The sequence below is a fragment of the Vulpes vulpes genome, chromosome 2 (genome assembly GCF_048418805.1).
Source record: "Vulpes vulpes isolate BD-2025 chromosome 2, VulVul3, whole genome shotgun sequence".
In the NCBI taxonomy this organism is placed as follows: Eukaryota; Metazoa; Chordata; class Mammalia; order Carnivora; family Canidae; genus Vulpes; species Vulpes vulpes.
In genome coordinates, this window is record NC_132781.1 from 113,570,143 (window position 1) to 113,588,562 (window position 18,420).

Genomic DNA, 18,420 nt, shown 5'->3' on the forward strand with positions numbered 1-18,420 from the left:
ACTCGTGGGAGTGTACATTGGGAAAGTCTGCATGGAGGTCATCTTGACCACATGTGGTTCAGTGACAGCATGCCGACCCGTGGCTGAGCCATTCCCCTCCTTGTTACACACAGGGAAAGCCCTCTTGCCCGTCAGCAGAACAGGTGTTTACAGCTGTATCCAGTAGAGCGCTGGCCGCAGTCCTGACAAGGGGAAGTGACTTGTCCATCAGTAAGACATGGACGGCTCGTTTGTGCTGTGTGCGCATAACAGAGTCATGCACAGAAGTGAGAAAGGGGTGGACGTTCTGCATATACCTTTACCGACTTGGGTGGATCTTAGAACCTTCAGGTCAAACAAACAAAATGGTGCAGGAAACCATTTATGGACTATTTTTTAAATATCCCAAATACTGTATGTTGCTTGTTGATGCACATACACCTGTGTATGTGGTCAAGTGTGTAGACCTGCATGGGAATGATAAACACAAGGTTCGGGGAAGGGCAAGAAAAAGTGGGGGAGTTTCTGAGCTAGAAAACCCAGGGGAGCTTAGCTGTGGAGCTGGTGTTTTGTTTTTTAATTTTGTTACTTTTTTTTAATTTGCTGCATAGTAATGCATTAGTTGTCATTGCCTGGGTTTCAGCATCTTTCTATGTGCCTTGAATCCTGTATCATAAACAGAAAAGGTCATTTATATGGTAGAAAAAATAACCAGAATTTCTAAGCTATTGTGTTTATAAAATATTCTGATATTAAGACACAGTGTGCCTCTGGGTAGTTTTGCCAACTAAGTGGATTAAGCAGGTGTTTTGTTGGCTCCTAAAGCATGAGCTGTGTTGCTCTTCCCCGCAGGTACTGTCAACGGGAAATACTGCTGTCCTCAGCTTTTTATCAACCACAGGTGTTTCTCAGGCCCTTACCTGAACAAAGGAAGAATCGCAGAGCTACCTCAGTCGGTGGGACCCGGCAAATGTGTGCTGGTTCTGAAAGAGGTAAAGCACGCGCACAGCGGGCAGAGTTGGCTTATTTCCACATGGTGTCTAGGGTGTAGATAGAGTTTCTGAAGGAGGCAGCAGGAATCTGAATCCGTTTCCGTGACACATTCCGAGCCCTTGTTTTCTCTCCATTCTCGGGCTGGAGCTGGTCAGACAAAGACGGAAGGTGGCATCCCTGCCCCAAAAGACTTGCAGGTTGGCGGGAGGGCCAGATCTTCCTCCCCTAGGCCCGGGGAAATGTAGGGTTTGAATAAAGAACCTGGGGAAGGGGACTGACGGGCTGTGTGTGGGTGAGGGCCTGGGACTGCATACTGGAGGTTTCTCTCAAGAGGTGGATGAGCCTGGATGGACAAGAGGGGTGCTGCTGAGCATGGACACGCCTTGGCCCCGTCGGGGTGGCATTGCCTCCCCCTCCATCCACCATACCCAGCGGGGCACCTGCGTGGAGGAGGCGCATGCTAAGTGTGTCACGGGCTATAGGCACCTGCGTGGTGTTTGCGTCATGGGAAACGCCTGGGCCACGCATCATTTTGATGTTATTCTTTCCCATTTCTCTCCTGCTTTTGGGGATTGACCTGCAGGAAGCAGTGAATCCTTATTACATTGATGGAGGATTTCCTCTCTGGTCCGTTTTTATTCCCTTGCCACAGACCCCGTGTGGAGATGGCCGGGGATTCGGGAACTGTGCTGAACTGTTCTGGGAACGTGACCTCTGCTTTTATCACGTGTACCTGTGCTTTCTCCTAAGAAAGAGGACCCCGCATCGATCTTCCCTATCATTACTGTACCATGATGAATGTGTTTTAATTCCTGGGGCACAATAGTCCATTTGTCCACTGAACACATGTCTATTAGGCCTCTTCTCGGAGCCACACACCACACAAAGTCCAAACACAAGCCTGTCTGCCATCTTCCTGTTGGGGCTTCACAGCCCTGCTGGGGAGATGGAGTAATTCTAAGCTGGAGGTACAGTGGGGGGACACTTGGAGGGACAGTCAGGGCATGGAGCAGGGCGCTCTGGGGGCACAGGGCAGGGAGTGACCAACAGATGGCAAGGGACCCTGATCTAGCTTGGGCAGAGGGAGTAGAGCCTCCCATGTGGAGCACGGCCGTGACTGCGTGGGTAGGTGTCCAGGCGAGGAAGGTGGTCACGTGTGGCAGGCGTGTGGGTCCTTAGACTAGGGACAACTCATGAGCATAGAAGAGTATGTCATATTTTTGAAAGGAACAAGAGACAGAGATCTGGCCTGCCTGGTGGGTGAGGCAGGACTGGACGGCCGGCAGTTGGCTTGCAGGAGGCCTGCCTTCTCTGGCGTTGTGAGGAATGCACACTGCCCACCCCAGAGGGAGGACAGGAGCCCTCTGAGCGACACCCGGCTAATGCTGTCCCCTCAACACAGGAACCTCCGTGTGGTTTCAGACGTCATTCTACTTCAAGAGAATGAGATCGTTTTAGCAGAGTCGGGGCACGTTTGCTTTTTTCTAGGCCATCGGCAGAATTAGCAGTTAAAGACATATATTTAGAAAACAAAAATCTGTTGTAGAGAAGAAATTGAGGTTGTAGTTGAGAAGAAACTGCAGAGAAACTGATTGGGCTGTTGTTGTGGTTACTTATTTGGGAGGATTTAACATATAAAATGTTCAGAAGGAGTTTCCCGTCCTTCATCAAGCTTCGGATCCAGCAGGACGGACCAACAGGGCAGTCCTGTTTTAGGGAGGTGAGCATCTCAAGTGCCTGACGGGGCTGGTGCGGGTGGAATTCCCACGTGGTCTGTGGGGACAGGGGCGGGCAGCCTACAGAAGGCCAGGGGCTTCGGTGCTGCCCTGGGATGAAGGCTTACAGCCCCTCGAGCAAAAGGGCCTTGTAGGATGGACACAAAGGGCACAGTCTCTCTGGGGAGTCCCTATGGGCCTTGTCCTGGGCCCCAACAGGTATCCTCAGCGGCCTAGACCTGCTTTCGTTTCAAGCAGCTCACTCTTGCCGCTGGGCCCTGAGTCCTGAAAGCAAACAGTGTGGGCCTGGCCCAGCCCCAGGGGCAGGTTCATCTGTCCCACAGATGAGACATTTGTTGCCACAGAAAGATGGGGCTTGAGGCCTGTGGAGGGGGGTGGTGGGCAGGGATGCCTCTGAAGGGCCAAGGTGAGTGGAGGGACCACTGGGTGGCTCCGTGTGAGGCGGCTCTGACCTCAGACCCCCACACACGTTGGACTAGAACAAGGACGAAATCAAAGCAGGACTCTGTGGGAAGATTTCCTGTCATGATGTGAAGTCACACCCGTGTCCTGAGAACTGAACCCTCCACGGTCCGGCCCGTGAGTGGGTTGCAGTACAGTGAGGCCTGCCTGCGTTTGAGCCAGCGTCCAGCATTTGTCAGCAGCGATCAGAAAGGAACGGGGAGGCTTCGCAAAAACCCGGTGCCTTCGAGGCCGCCTGCAGGACTGTAGGTCGCGGTGATGAACCTGCGGCCCTGGGTCGCCTGCTGGCTCCAATGGCAGACACGATGGCCCCAGGTCCGGCCCATCTTCAGGACGTGCTTGACTTTCCTACATGAGTTTTGAGAGTCAACAGTGGTTATCCCTGATCGATTCTCCGATAGGTGCCAGCAGCCAAATATAAGAGCCAGGCCAGAGCAGTTTTCTGATGACAAAACTGGTTTTCTGCTGAGGTTCAGAAAATGCATGAAGCAGGAAGAGAAGAAGTGGGGGAAAAAGCAAGCACTACAGTTCTGCGAGTGCAAGAAAAACGTGAGTTCCAGCAAGCCAATATTTATGCTAATATGCTTCCTTCAGCACCAGAACCTCCACGATTTCAAAGTGCATTTAACTTAAAGAGAATGAGATAATTGGAGCAAAGACAGAGCACGTTTGCTTCTCAGGCCGTCGGTGGTGTTGGCCATTAAGGGTTTGCATGTCTTTGGGAAATGCAGAGCGAGAGCTGTTTGCCCCCATCCGGCCTGCTCAGAGGTAGCTCGCCTGTGTGCATGCGGACAGAGCCGGCCTTGGGGAAATTAAGTGCAGGCAGAGAACAGGAGGCTGAACTTCAAGAGGGTGGACTAGCAGGTGGGCAGGTTCTGGCCAGTGTGAGGGCCCACGCATGTCTGCTCCGTTGCTGACCAGCAGGCCTTCCGAGCATCAGACTGGGGTTTTGAGGACTAAAGGTGAGTCCTGGCCTCGATTCCAGAAAGTGCAGCAGAGGAAGTAGCTGACCTGTCAGAAGCTGGAGCCCGAGCCAGTGGCTGGCCCAGCCCAGTACGTCATCCCCATGGGGGACCCAGGATGAGCAGGTTCTGAGAGGAGGGGACAGGTGGACCCTGAGGATGGCCCCTCGGTCTGGGGCATTTAGGGACCCCTAAGCCCAGCCCATGGGGGATGGGGCCTGCAGGCACAGGCAGTGAGAGGTGATGTTCATCATGGCAAACCTCCGTGCTCAGTGTGCTCACGGTCACCCAGGGTCATCCTCTTCTATCCCAGATACTCCCGCACCCCATGCCTGCTACAGGCACTGGCGTCTCCCGAAGACCTGTCGTCTGCAGATCTGTGTGGCCGTCGGTCACCTGGTACAAGGTTTGCGTGTCTTGGTGCCTCCGATCCTGACAATGTTGGTGTCACGTTGCAAAGGTGTTGGGGAAGGTTCTGCTCCCTGTTTCAGATGTGCTCTCCCGAACGACTTGGCCTGTGATCCTGCCTTCCTGCTCAGCGTAGTAAGGTAGTAAGGGGGTGGCATGCGCTTGTGTCTGCGTGTGGAGGAGAGGGCCAACAGGAGCACAAAGCACAAGGAGTCTGGAAATCTAACATGTTCTCTCACGTCCGTGTGTCCAGTGCGAAGAGTCCTGCCCGCAGAAGAGACTCTGAAAATGCCAGCTCAGGAGGACTTAGAGCCTCTGTTTCATGGTGACTCTAATGTGCACAGATACAGAGGCGGCGGTGTACTAGGGTCATGTCCCAGTGCAGCTGACAGAGGTTTGGGGAACACCTGTGGATTTTTGGGTCCGAGTGGGGGAAATGCAGAGCCATGTAGGAATCGGATTCCAGATCGAAGGAATGTTCTAGGAGCATTGGGTTTCTGGTGACTGAGGCGAATGAAGCTCTAGGATATGATGAAGTTCTCCTGTTGGTCTTCCAGGAGGAGGTAGAGAATTCCTGAGGATTATGGCCTCTCTTGGGGAATGGTCTTTTAATCAAGTTGAAGCAATGAAGCCTGGAGTTCATTGATATGGGGTTGGGTTGGGGGAGAGACTACCTTGCAGGGAGCACTGGGGCTCCCTCGCCTCTCCGCTGGGACAGGGGGTGCCTCCCCTCGGGGGTGGTGGGTGGCCAGTGGGGGGGTCAGCCTTCCTTTGAGGAGCAAAATAAAGGGAGAGGGTCAGTTCTGGCCAAAGCAACGGGGTTCTCTGCTTGGTGAAATACATCTGATTATTACTGTTACCATTAAAATTGTTAACTGACACCAGAAGGAATGGTGAGCATAAAGGTCATCGTCAGGTAACATCTAGCATTAGAGGCAGCAGTTTCAAAGTAACCTGCACCGAGCCGTCTGCATTTGGAGGAGACAAAAAGAAAAGACACCTCGTTTTAAGGGGCAAATCACTTGAAAAGGTTATGTGCTGTGTTTTCTTTTCAAGGCTCGTTTCAAAACTGCTGATGAAGCAGGAACCCTTCTTTACCATTTCACAAAAAAAAAAAAAAAAAAAAAATCCCACCTATTTATAAAATCAGCTCCATTCCATCTGATCCTGCAATTGAAAAGGAGACAAGCTCTAGGCCCATGAGGGCGTTTGCTGGTCCACATTCCTGCGAAGAGCTAAGTGCCGTAGCCATGGAGAGACTGGGGACCAGGTGTGTTGAAGCAGGGCAAGCATGTGGCGAGGCTCCTTTGTGTCTTCGCCTCCCCCCAAGAGGGAATGTTGTGCTTCATGTTTCCGTGGGAGCCCGTGTCCCCCAACGAGAGGCCTCCCTGCAGTCATGAGAATTTAGCAAATGATGTCCTTTCAGAGTGGAGACCGTGTCTTCTTTCCATTCAATCAGCAGAACTCAAGCTGTGGGAGCCATATTTGCCTTCTAGAGTGCTTTCTGATTTCGACACTCAGAGAACTCGTTTTCTTATTAAGTGGTTCCCTGCACTTTCAACATTGTTCTGACTTTGATTGTATGATAGAGTCGAGGTTGGAAATTAACTAAATTACTTTGGTGCTTTGGGAGTTTCCAAGATCATGAATGCAAAAGGAAATCATGGAATCGCGTAATTTCGTGATGTGAACAACAAAAAAAAAAAATCCCCTCGATTTGCATAACCTTCCTAGTGCCCCACAGTTGTGCCCAAAAGGGAAGGGGTGGGAGAAGGAATACTGCACTTGCGGAGCGGCTCCTGTGCGCCCCACCGGGTGTGCGAAGGGGGCAGCACTTACCTGTGCTCCCAATCCTCTCTCTGACCCCCCCACCCCCCCCTCCGCCCTTCCCCACACACCTGATCCACTCCCCACTTTCTGAACAAGTGCTCATGTCTGAGGAGCAGGGGAAGGAAGCAGAGAGACAGGTGTTGCCGGCCCAGGTGGTGGAATGCAGGGCCGCACTTCTCAGATGCCTAACGAGGCTGGAGTGCTAATTGGATTTGGTGGCAGGTCCTTGGTGACCTTTCCAGAGCATTTCTGTGTCATGGTTGGAGAGGAAACCAGGTTTGGGTCAGGTGAGAATGGGATCGAAGAAGAGGAATTGGAAATATAGACAATTTTTATGAGGTTAGTTCTGAGAAGGAATCAGTAGCAAGAAAGTCAAGGAGCTTCTGAGCAGAGGTATTTTGCAAAGAGGGAAGACTTACAGGTCAGCGTGGGCCAGTGGGAACAGAGCAGGTGAAGGCATAGGAGACAGGGTACATGAGGACTGCATGCATATTGAGAAGGGGGCACCTTCCAACCCTTCCTGTGTGCCAGGATGCAATCTCCTTTATCTCTCATAACATCCCTGTTGTAGAGAAGGAAAGTCTCTACTCTCTTAAGTTTAGTGACTGGGGCCTGCAAATTAAAGTGACCACAAAATGGATCAACAGGAGAAAAGGCTCATGTTGCCACATACATGGGGGCCTCACAGAAGAGAAGTGAAAACCCAAAGAGGCCACTACGTTTGAGATGTTTACATACTGTTTTAACGAAGGGTAATGAAGTATAGAGAGGTGAGAGACAAAGAGGGGGGCTTGGGCTCCTAGGGTTGTGAATTGTGGGAAGGCAAATATATGGGAGACTAGTGGAAGTTAAGGTTCTTCTAGTAAGGTTGTTTTATGCAGCGTCCTCTTGGTGCCAGCTTTCTTTCTCTAGTGACAAGGGACGTCCTCCTCCCACTGGTATGGGGGAGAGGAGAGGACACCTTTACAAAGGGGAAATGTCTGCCCTGCTCCTGATTACAAAGGGGGCAGGGCAGAGAGTTCCTGCTGCATGTGCAATGTATTCCGGTGCCTTCAGCTCAAAATAATCCTATGCCAAAGTGGCATATGTTGGGGTGGAGTGTTCTGATCGCTGTAGGAACCAGATAAATGGCAGTGCCCCTGTTATACAGAGGAGGAGAGCCAGTTGGGCGCCTCAAGGACTCATCCTTCTACAGGATGGGAAAGGGGTTTGAGCCCTGATCTGTTCACCCGCAGAGCTCCCTGCCTGTCCGCTGTCGTACACTGTCGACACTTCTGGATGGTGTGGTCTCCACAAACATGAACTCCAAGAATTCCAACGAGGCATCCCTAGAAAGTACTTTCCTCCTGGAGTTCCTTGCACATCCTTAGGCCAGTTGCTTGGAAATTGTGTCTATGACCTTCGCATCCTACCCATGAACTGGGGGCAGCGTCCACCCAACCCTTCATGATCAAGGGCATGACACAGCGGCCTGAGCTTCTGTGCTGTGCATGGAGCCGTAATTCTGACCCTGGATGGGAGTACCGGCTGCCAGCCGAGCTATTTTCCCCGGAGGAAACTGTAAGATGCACCATGCCACACACAAGAGAATTACTCAGCTCGTGATCCCAAAGTTTTGTAGAGAGCCTGCTGAATTTGGCAATGCGTGATGTGGCATCGGAAATGCCATGGGAAAATTATTCAATATTGGACGCTTTTGACAATTTAATGGCTGCCTGTTCCCAGGCTGAATGGAACCTGGAAGGCCTTTTCTTTTCACGTCTCAAAATGCATTTTGCTCTGCAGCAAATAACATGTAGCCCTGGGCCCTTCCATCGCAAAACACAGTGAAAAGAATCAGTTTAAATGTTATTGTCTGTTGATAAATACTTGGTGCATTATTCCAGCCAGCTCTAATTGGATTTATTTTTAAATTCGATTTCTGCAAATTGTACTGACAGTAAACAATAAAATCAGATGATTATTCTAACACAGAAACAAACCCACCAAAACCACTTGTCTGGCCTCCTAGTGCCTTGGCTGGCCAGCTGGCCGTGTGCTCTTGCTGGAGAGCTGTGGGACCCTTGAGCAGAGCACCGCCTGGCTAGGAGGAGATGCTTGCCACGCTCATTGTACCGTGGACAGTATTTTTAGGATCGGGTCTTCAGTTATGATATGAGAGAGCTTCGTTGTTTTTCAGAATTAAATCAGGACCCAAAGCACACCAGTTGTGTTCTGGAATGTGCCGGATCCGTGAACCTGCAGCCTAAAAACCCTGGCCTTCTTCCTCGCATGCATTCTGTGTGGTGTCCTCCCCCAAAGCAGCGGGGGCTTCGACAGTAATGCCAGTGTGTCTCAGCAGTCGGGGCGCTTCTCACCCTCTCAGTGGTGTTGGGTCTGAAACAGGAAACAGCTGGATGGGGTGACAGGAGGGTGTGGGGGGCGCTGTGGCCATTCCCACCTGGGCGCTGACACACGGTACGTCCTCAGCAAGGGGCATCCCAGGGACCTCAACATCGTGGGTCTCGGCCTTCCTCTGTAGGCTGCGTTGTACCCTCACGTTCATCGTAAGTGGTCTGTCCAAACGGCAGCAGCTCTGGAACGTGCTGGAAGTCAGAAACTTTCGTGCTTCCTGATGATTTGCTTAGGGAGGGGGTGGGGATGCCCCAGGGGAGTCCAAACTCCTCGATCTTCCCATTCAAGGAGCATGTTGAGGTTAACAGAACAGGGCCTGCAGCTGAGGCTCATGGAGGGACACATCCCGTCTTTCTGGGAGTGACCACAGGTGCACTTCCTTGAACTCGGGAAGTGGGAATAAAGGGAACGTTTCAAGAAATAGGATATCAGATGGTATCAGGTACTCTGGGAGGTCTTTCAAAACACTGACATCCCGGAGCGTTGTGCGCCTATGAAAGGTCCATAGGTTGAGCCAGCACCAGGTGAGTTTCAGGTACTCGGTTAGCCTCCCTACAGACAATCTGAAGTCTGTTCAAAATTGTCGGCACCAATCTGTTGCCTCTTACTGATATCATTTTGAAATTTAGTTTCAAAAATAAAATGAAATTCTCAGTGGCTGACCCTGAAGGGTAATCCTGTTAAAGATAACCAGTGGCTCTTTGGAGGGGGTAGATGGGTTTTCCTTCCATCAGAAAAGTGAGGGTGAGTCAGTCTTCCCCTCTGGCCCGCCGTCCACACAGCCCGCCAGAGGGATTGGACTCGAGCACCCTCCATAGCCCGTAGATGGTGAGCCGAGTTGGGGTCAGGCTGCCAAAGATGTTTCCCCCAACCTGTTGGACGAGTCTCGCGGATACCTGTTTACCTGTCGCCGGGCCGGCGGTGGTTCTTGTCTGAGCAGGAGAGGCTGCCCTTGAAGCTCAATGGCTGTTCTTCTCTCCCCCAATCCCCACAGGTTCTCAGCATGATAATCAATGCAGCTTACAAGCCCGGGAGGGTGTTGCGAGAACTACAGCTGGTGGAAGATCCTCACTGGAATTTTCAGGAGGAGACACTGAAGGCAAAGTACGTGTTTTCAGTTTTGGAAAATAAGACTCTTGTAGTTAGCCTGCTGCTTTGAAACTGGTCCTGCGTCTTTCGGAGGGAGTCCCCAGAAATGGGAAGGACTCTCCTGCTGCTGTTCTGTGTGCTGCCTACAGGTTTATTGAGTTGTTCTGTTGCACAGAGTCGCTTTAAGCCGTGCAATTCTGGAACTAAAGGAGAGATTTGTTTAACTAATACTTCATTGTGTTAAACGTTCAGAATCAGAACGTCCTGTGTTTTAGGACCACTTGATTATTTGATCAGAAGGGGAACAATGGTAAAAGAGGATATCCATGATCATTATCATATGTTCTTCATTAGCAACTCTTAATATTTGATACAGTAAGGAGCTTGTGCCACATACAGATGTCCTTTGCTCTGAGAGTTATTTTTATAAACATTTTATTTCTTTGAGAGTATATGAGCGAAGGTGAGAGAGAGAGAGACTTGCAGACCCCCCACTGAGCAGGGAGCCTGGCCCAGGGCTCGATTCCAGGACCCTGAGCTCATGACCTGAGCTGAGGGCAGACGCTTCAACAACTGAGCGCCACCCAGGTGCCCTGAGAGTTGACGGTTTTAAAAGATAAAAAGAACCAGTACCTCTGCTTCCTTTTGGGTTACAGGTTGACATGTGCTGGTCACTTCTTTTATTTCCAAGTAGACTAATTGGAAACACAATATTTTGGCTTTGCCTAAGTTTCTGGAGCTCTGAAATTGACAGCACCCACTGGATTGCCGTGCTTGATCCTTGTTTAGAAGGCAGATAGAAGAGAATCCATTTGCCAGGATAATTTTAATAATGGCTTTGACTTTGGATCCTTGGTATTCATTTAGCTTTCCATAGACTAGAGCTTACTGGTCCACTTCTTTTTTTAAAAAAAAAAGATTTTTATTTATCCATAAGAGACACACAGAGAGGCAGAGACACACAGGTAAAGAGAGAAGCAGGCTCCATGCGGGGAGCCCGATGCAGGACTTGATCCCAGGACCCCGGCGTCACGCCCTGAGCCAAAGGCAGACGCTCAACCGCTGAGCCCCCCAGGAGTCCCATCCGGTCCACTTCTTGTATAACAGTGTCCTCAAATAGCATGTAGTTGTGACGTGTGGGAAATGAGGCCTTCTGAACAGCGAGCCATGTTCAGTGGTTAGAGTATGTCTGAGCTCTCCCTGAGAAAAAGCACCTCTCCTGTTTGTAGTGAAAACTGAGGGATGTGAAGTGATCTGCTTGACCTGTATAGTCGACTTACACTGACCCTGAGTAAGGATGGTGAGTACTGCTCGGCTGTTGTCTCTAATCTGCTCAACGTTTCCTAGTTTCTGTTTTGAACATGTCTGTAATATTAGACCCCATGGAAGTCATCTGTGGTCTAATGATGCCGTGCCAAATCACAGACCTCAACCCGGATACACGTTAATAGAGACAGTGTTTATTCATATGAATAAACAGTATCAGTGAAAGGCGGCACCGTGCCTCATGCTTCCCAACAGGTATTTAAATGAGCTTCACCCATAGTGCAGAAGAAACTAAAGCAAGTTTTTCTGCTTTTGTTTTTGTTTTGTTTTTTTTATTCCCCAGCCAAATGTTCCATATCTTTCTACTTGATCTAAGGGAGAGATTGTCAGTAACACAACATTTTCTTTTAAGGTCAACACATAGGAAACAGTGGTGACTGCAAGAGTTGGTACAGAGAAACACTTCCTGTTTTAAACATTCTATGCAAAATCCAGTACATCCCCAAATGCACCTCATGGATAAGGAAATAGGACAAATACCGAAATCTTAGATCCCTTCGAAATCTCTCCTGTTCCTAAATAAGCCAGAAAGTTGCCCCCAGGAACCCAAATGACGGGGAGAGTTAATTTTGTGGTGTTGGCACGCCTCTTCACGTTATCAGAGCTTTTATTCAATCCAGCCTGACGCAATCAAAACAGACGCGGGGCAGTGAGCCCTGCCGGGTTGTAAAGGCAGCGTGTCACCTATTATATCAGCTGTGACAGTGAAGTCCTTCACCAGATCTCACACGGCAACTCATAATGAGAAAGTGCGTGTCTGCACTGGGGTTCAAGTGTGCTGGATCACAGCGGCATCTCTAAAGCAGCTGCTAATGATGACAGATTTGCAGTTGGGGGGGGGGGGCGGGGGGAGCATTCCTGTTAAGATACTGTATGTGTTGAGTCACCTCTTTGCTTCTGATGTAAAGCGACAACTTTTCAGATCTTGACAACTTCGCTCTTTTCTTTGGTGCAAATGAGAGGAGAGAGAGAGCACGCCGGCTTCTTCCCATTTTGCTGAAAGGCTGAAGTGCATTCAAATAGATGAGCCTCCCTGGGTCGGGGGGGACCTGCATTTAGGGCAGTCGGTTGTCTCGGTTGTGGTCTTTGAGTGACAGTGTTAGAAGGCGTGCTTCCAGGAGGAGAGGATGTACCGTGGAGATCATCCACCCCGGGGGCTTGAGAGTGTGGTCACTGAGCACCTGGGTTTGCTTACCAGTTTTCCCATGTCCTTGAGAGGACGGAGGTGCCATGGAAAAGGTCTGACCTGTGTGTCGGAGAAAAACTTGGCATCGTCCTCATTTGTCCCTTGGTGATTTTTTTCTTTCCTGTTTATCTAACAACCCTACCTTTTATACTAAAATTATCTCAGCATTGAGTATCATGTAAGGAGTCTCTACCACAAGTCTTCGCCAGGTATTAAAAGGCAAAACCCGGGTAGCTGTGGTGCCAAAGGGAAAACAGATTCTCACGTAGCTCATTTCAGCAGTTCTGGAAGAGAAAATTCTTCCTTTCCAATGAATTTAAGTATCCTAGATTGACCTACATTATTTTGTATTTCAGGAGGAGGAATTTAGGCTATACCATAGGGGGATTAAAAAATTTTTTTTCCAACTCTGTGCATTTAGAGACATTTAAATGTTTTCTGACATGTTCTAGAATCTTCTTGGCAGGAGAAAGACTGTTAACTCTGCTTTGAGTGGCTTTTGAGATAATCTTTAGAAAATCCAGGTGAAGGCTTAATAGATTTTCCCAGTCCTTTGTTACAGTTATTCAGAATATTTAAAGAGGAGATGTCCTCTTTAATTTGGAGTGAATGAAACTTCCTTATCATTTAGACAGACCCAGGGAAAGTCACGGCTTTGAGGTGAGTCACGCTTGGCTCTACAGAAATGGTATTTTGGTTTCTTTTTTGTAAGCAATTACTGATTTTTTTTTCTTACGTGTTTCTATTTCACTTTTTTGGGTCTTCTCCTCACGCTCCTATATTGTGAATATCAAGCTGTAATATTTGGCTGTAAAGCGATGTGTGTGAAAAAAGATTCTCTAACAGAAACTCTTTAGTGGAAGAAAAATCTTTTGTAGTTTGTTCATGTGTTCATTTTCACCTGGCTCAGATGTGTGCACTTGCTCTCCTGAAAATGCATCCATCAGGTTACGGGTACTGTGCTGGTGCTTCCAGCACAGGGCAGTGTGGGATATTCTGAATCAGATGAGATCTTCCCAAAAAAATAAACACACACTCACACCTCCTTCAGTGCACAGGGTTTCTCAGGGTTCTTCACTCCACATGTCCTCTTGACTCAAAATCCGTCTTGGTGTTCCTTAGCCTTACCTGCTGAAGGAGACTCCTCTTTCCAGCACTCTTGTTTCTCCATCTTCATATGGCTTTCTCTGCCCTGCCATATGCACTTGCATGTGGAAATAAATTGCCACTTTGGTTGGTAGGAGGATCCCAGAAGGCCACTCACACTTCCTTATTGATGGCAAGGAGGAAAAACCTTTTCTCTACTCTGTCATGTTCGGTTCCTGGGAGCCTGCAAATTAAACTGACAAATAATCAGATAAGCCAGAGAAAAGACAATTTGCTTACGAGAGGAAATGTGGAGTGAAGAACCCAACATGGATGACGTGATCCACTCTTAAACATCAGGGTGGTCCAAGCGGGAGGACTTCAGTTTGGCCCAAGTTCTCTCATTCACTGTTTGCACGCACACGCACAGGAGTGCTTCATGATGGGTGACTTGAAGGGGCGGTTAGGAGTTGGAGCTTCTGTGTATGTTATACTCAACTTAGTGGGGGAAAGACAGTATGGAGTAAAGGCCTTTAGGGAAGAACAAATAGTTTTTATATGAAAGACAAAGGAGTTTTTAGGAGAACAAAGGGGAGATAAGAGAGTTTGTGAAAATGCTGGTTTATGCAGGCACAAGCAGGTTTTATATCTTTTTTGTGGCCATGAAACTCCGTGGACAGCAGATTTATGGTAGGTTTACTCTGGTCTCTCCCCTGAGATTAGAAGCCGCCCCAAGGAGAGAACTCATGATAATCCTCATTTCTCAGAAGTCTCCGCTTTTCGTCACATAATGGAAGCTCCAAGAAAGCTGCTTTCTGCATCTGTCAAATTTCAGACATTGTCAACTTAAAATAACTTCTGTGTCTCCCTGAGGTTCTGAGTGGGTCCCCACAGTGACAGCCCAGGAGAGCATCCTTCCTGTGTCCCTCTGTTCTCTGATGTCCTGTGCTGTTCCCAAGCAGGTGTCTGAGACCAGGGTCATCCAGGCCTCTCTGCGGTGCCCCACTAGGAAAGAGCAGATCCTGTTCCATACTTCTCTGGAGCCTCAGTTAGTGCAGGAGTGAGGAGGGAACGGGGTTTGCGGGGAGAGGTCTTCAAAGGAATGGAGGCAGAGTTCCTCGGAGGACGGCCGTTTACCGGATCTTCCTGACTCCCTTCTTCCCCACCTTCTTTACCTTTGTTTGTTGTTATCCTGCATCACTTCTGACCCAGTGATCTTTTTTTTTTAAGATTTTATTTATTTATTCATGAGAGAGGCAGAGACCCAGGCAGAGGGAGAAGCAGGCTTGCTATGGGGAGCCTGATGCGGGACTCAATCCCAGGACCCCAGGATCACACCCTGAGATGAAGGCAGACCCTCAACCACTGAGGCACCCGGGTGCCCCTGACCCAGTGATCTCTTAGTTCTTTTTCCCGTCCCTCCCTCCCTTCCTTCCTTCCGAGATCATAATGCCAAGGAGTCATGTGCTGCGTACTAGCTTGATGGTGTCTTTCAAGTTTCCTCTCTTCACAGCACTTGTACTCCATGCTTTAAAAACCTTATCTTGTGTTGTGTTTACAGCAGTCTTGCTGGGACTTTTAATAAATTACATGGCTAAGTGTCCTTCCCTCCGGACTCTCAGTCTCCCCACCCTCCTCCTCCACCACGAGGGCTTCACGATGGACTCATCATTCCAGAAGGGCAGAGGAGGGGATTCTGTTACTTCTAAAACCAGGCTGTATAATTCTATCCTCATAAATTTCGATTGGCGTCTCCTAATTAGGAAAGGTTTACTGAAACACTTGCTTCCCTGGAGTCACCCCGAACCTTTAGAAGGGGAGAAACAGCCATCCTTGTCTCTTTGCCGTGGGCATCAGTTCCTGGCCTGCTCTGTCCCTCAAAGGTGTTTCTCACTGTGTTGGAATCTGAAGGTATGAAGAAACCTGTCTTGGGGGCCCTACTTCCATGGTTTGAATTTGGACCTAGTTTTCTCTTTTCCTCCTGCTTCTGTACTTTATATCATTTTCTTTTTTAAAGGAACTTTAAGAATCTTGATGTTGAGCTCTTTAGAAGAGAGACCCCCAGGGCTACCAACACTGTAGTGGGAAAAACTGCACAGGGAAGTTTTTATTCTGGCTTCCCCAGAACATTAGAGATGCACCGTGTCCACAGAACTGTGCTGGTTTCATTATGAAGCACGACAAAAGCAGCCATCAGGAACTACCCAAGAGTGAATCATGGAGCCCTCCTCGGAGCTGGGGATGTGTTCCTACATCGGGGGTCGATAGAGGTCCCAGAAAAATCAACAGTTGTTCAGGGCTGTGCAATCGAGAGCATGATCTTATCTACAAAGAATTGCTTTTTAGCTCTTACTACACAGAAAGCCAAGCTCGGCACTTCAGAGAAATGCAAGAACAATCAGTACAGAGGGACTGAGAATCTGAAAGACTAGAGAATGAACACAAAAGTCCAGTTTTTTTTCAAGTTAGAATTTAATTTCTTTGCTGTTGATACTGTAAAAAAGAAAAGAAAAATGATTTGTCAGGAGGGGGAAGATTTTTCTAGTCTTCAGAAGTGTAGAAAGAAAGCCTGGTTGAAAGAAAGTCGGGATCAGTTTATCCTATTTCTTCCTGTCACCACATTATTTTTAGAGAACCAGATCTTGGTTTTGAATGTAATACTTTGCAAATTGCCTGAAATATTCTCCTTACGTTGCACTGTTTGCACTCATTGCCTGGGGCCCGTGTTGTTTTGTGTCAGGCTTTTGGAAACCTGAAACACAAGTGTGCAGAGCAGGTCTGGCAGAGAGCTTGTGCCCATCACCCTTGCAGACATGCAGTGGGAGGGCGACATTGACTTTCTGGGTAGTCGACGCCTCTGGGTTGTGGTTTGTCTTCCAAAGCCTAACATGAGCGTCGTATGGCTAAGCATCTGCTGTTTTTCTGGAAGATAAGTTGTTCAAGATTTCACCTTGAAAATGGGGGTGCACATCCAGGCAGGGTGCATGCGGTTCAACAAGCCCCACGGTGCTGAGGCATTCTTCATGTCAGTGGGCTCCAGCTTCCATGACGTGTCAACTGAATAACGACCGGTCATCTGCTGCTACCTGAGAAGTTTATCATTGTTCTGTACCAATGATATTTAAAAGTGAGTCTAGAGGTGGTTCAAACCTATATCCAGGCGCTCCTCTTTGCAGCCAAGCCTTAGTCACATCGTTGTTACCATAAATATTAGGACCAGGGCTTCGGTGCCCATTTTTGAAACAAGAATCCATCCAATGTGCTTTTCCGAAGAGTCAGTCTCTGGTTTTATGCATGTGGTTTTTCTTAGGCAGGAGAAAGGTTTTTTTTTGTTGTTGTTGTTTTTAAAAATTTCCCTCAAACATGATGAGCAACAAGTGACACTATCTAGATTTCAGAAGCGTTCTGGAGCCGGTATTAAATTACATATACCACGTGGCAAGACGATGCCAAGTGGGAATGTTTGTGGCGGCCGGTCTGCCGTGGCACCTCATACCAGGTGTTGTGCACGATCCCGGGCTTCCTTAGGGAGACTTCTCAGAGCTCTTCAGGGGCGATCAAAGCAAATGGCGTGGAAATCACACACAGCCAACTTTGTTGTTAGAAAGTCACGAGGCTACTTTTGGAATACGGCGGACAGAAGAGGTCTGAGTAACCGTGTGGTCTTACCTTGCTCTCCCTTCCTTCTTTCCAGGTACAGAGGCAAGACGTACAGGGCCGTGGCCAAGATCGTACGGACATCCGACCAAGTTGCAGACTTCTGCCGGCGGGTTTGCGCCAAGCTAGAGTGTTGCCCAAACTTGTTCAGTCCTGTGCTGGTTTCAGAAAACTGCCCAGAGAACTGCTCCATCCATACCAAAACCAAGTACAGTAAGTTCATATCACGAAAAGAATACTGGTCTGCGTGCCTAAATGGTGGGGAAGGCCATAGGTGGGCTGTTCTGTTTTAAAACCCTTGAATAATTTTTCACGGAAAATGCTGCAAAAGAATTATTTTAAGATTTGCTGTGGCGATACTTACGCGTTCCCAGCCCAGGGGAGGGACAGGATGATCAACCCCAGAACAGATTATCACCGGCGGGCGTTGGCAAAGGAGAGATGATGCTCTGAACTTCAGGGCACTGGCTGAGTTTGGAAATGATCTGGCTGGAAGGAAAGCCGGGTAAAACTGGTTCCTGGTCATGGCAAGTAACCAGAATGGCTTTCTTGGTCCTTACGCTGACCAAGGAGAGTCTCCCTCTGCCCTTCTGTGCGAGGTGAGCACCTCGTCCTACACGGCTTCCTCCCGTCTATATGGCTCCCTTGGTGCAGAAGCAGCCTGCACTGTCCACGCTCCCACGGGCTCCGCTGCCCCTCGTGTCCTGGGACACGGGGTTGGCCGCCCCCACCACCTTTGCTCTGACCTCCCCCCCGCAGGAAGTCCTGCTGTCAGCCTCGTCTGTCCCCACACCCTGGAGCCTCTGCCTTCTGGTGGCCTCTCCTGGGTCTTGTCCTTAGCTCTGCCTTCTGCACGCACAGCAGCCACTCGGATTATGTCGAGCTCTGCTGACTCCCTCTGATGCCCGCTTCTGCCCTCAGTCATCTCTGACCCAGGGGTGACCGCATCCCCCCACGGGTGACCGCACCCCAGTCTCAGCATCCCCACAGGTTTACTGTCCCGGCCCACACTCCGGCTGCCAGAGTATCCACACTCCGGCTGCCTCAGAGCGCAGTCCATGTGCCAGGAGCCCCAGCCGGCTGAGGTGGATCACCGGTGTGTCACAACCAGGGATCTGAACGTACCTGAACCTCCGCTCGGAGTGTGAATTTCCACATGTTTTTTCCTGTACAGGTGCAGGGATATTCTAAACCATTTTCAGCTCCAAGAGTCCGCACCCTCCTCTGGCAGGTTGGACCGCCTGGCTTTCTGCAGCCACGCTCACACATGCAGAGCCACCTGGGTGTGGGTTGGGTGTGGTGACGTCCCGTC

General features: G+C 49.4%; 1 protein-coding gene across 6 annotated transcripts in view; it reads left to right on the forward strand.

Moving 5' to 3' along the window:
- The window catches only part of SFMBT2 (Scm like with four mbt domains 2), a 216,808-nt gene that overhangs the window by 185,035 nt on the left and 13,353 nt on the right, over window positions 1–18,420 (forward strand). For all 6 annotated transcript variants that reach the window (XM_072749599.1, XM_072749597.1, XM_072749602.1 and 3 more), the window contains 3 exons: window positions 832–971; window positions 9,759–9,868; window positions 17,146–17,321. In XM_072749599.1, coding sequence (XP_072605700.1) covers window positions 832–971; window positions 9,759–9,868; window positions 17,146–17,321 — 426 coding nt within the window. The remainder of the gene's footprint in view (window positions 1–831; window positions 972–9,758; window positions 9,869–17,145; window positions 17,322–18,420) is intronic.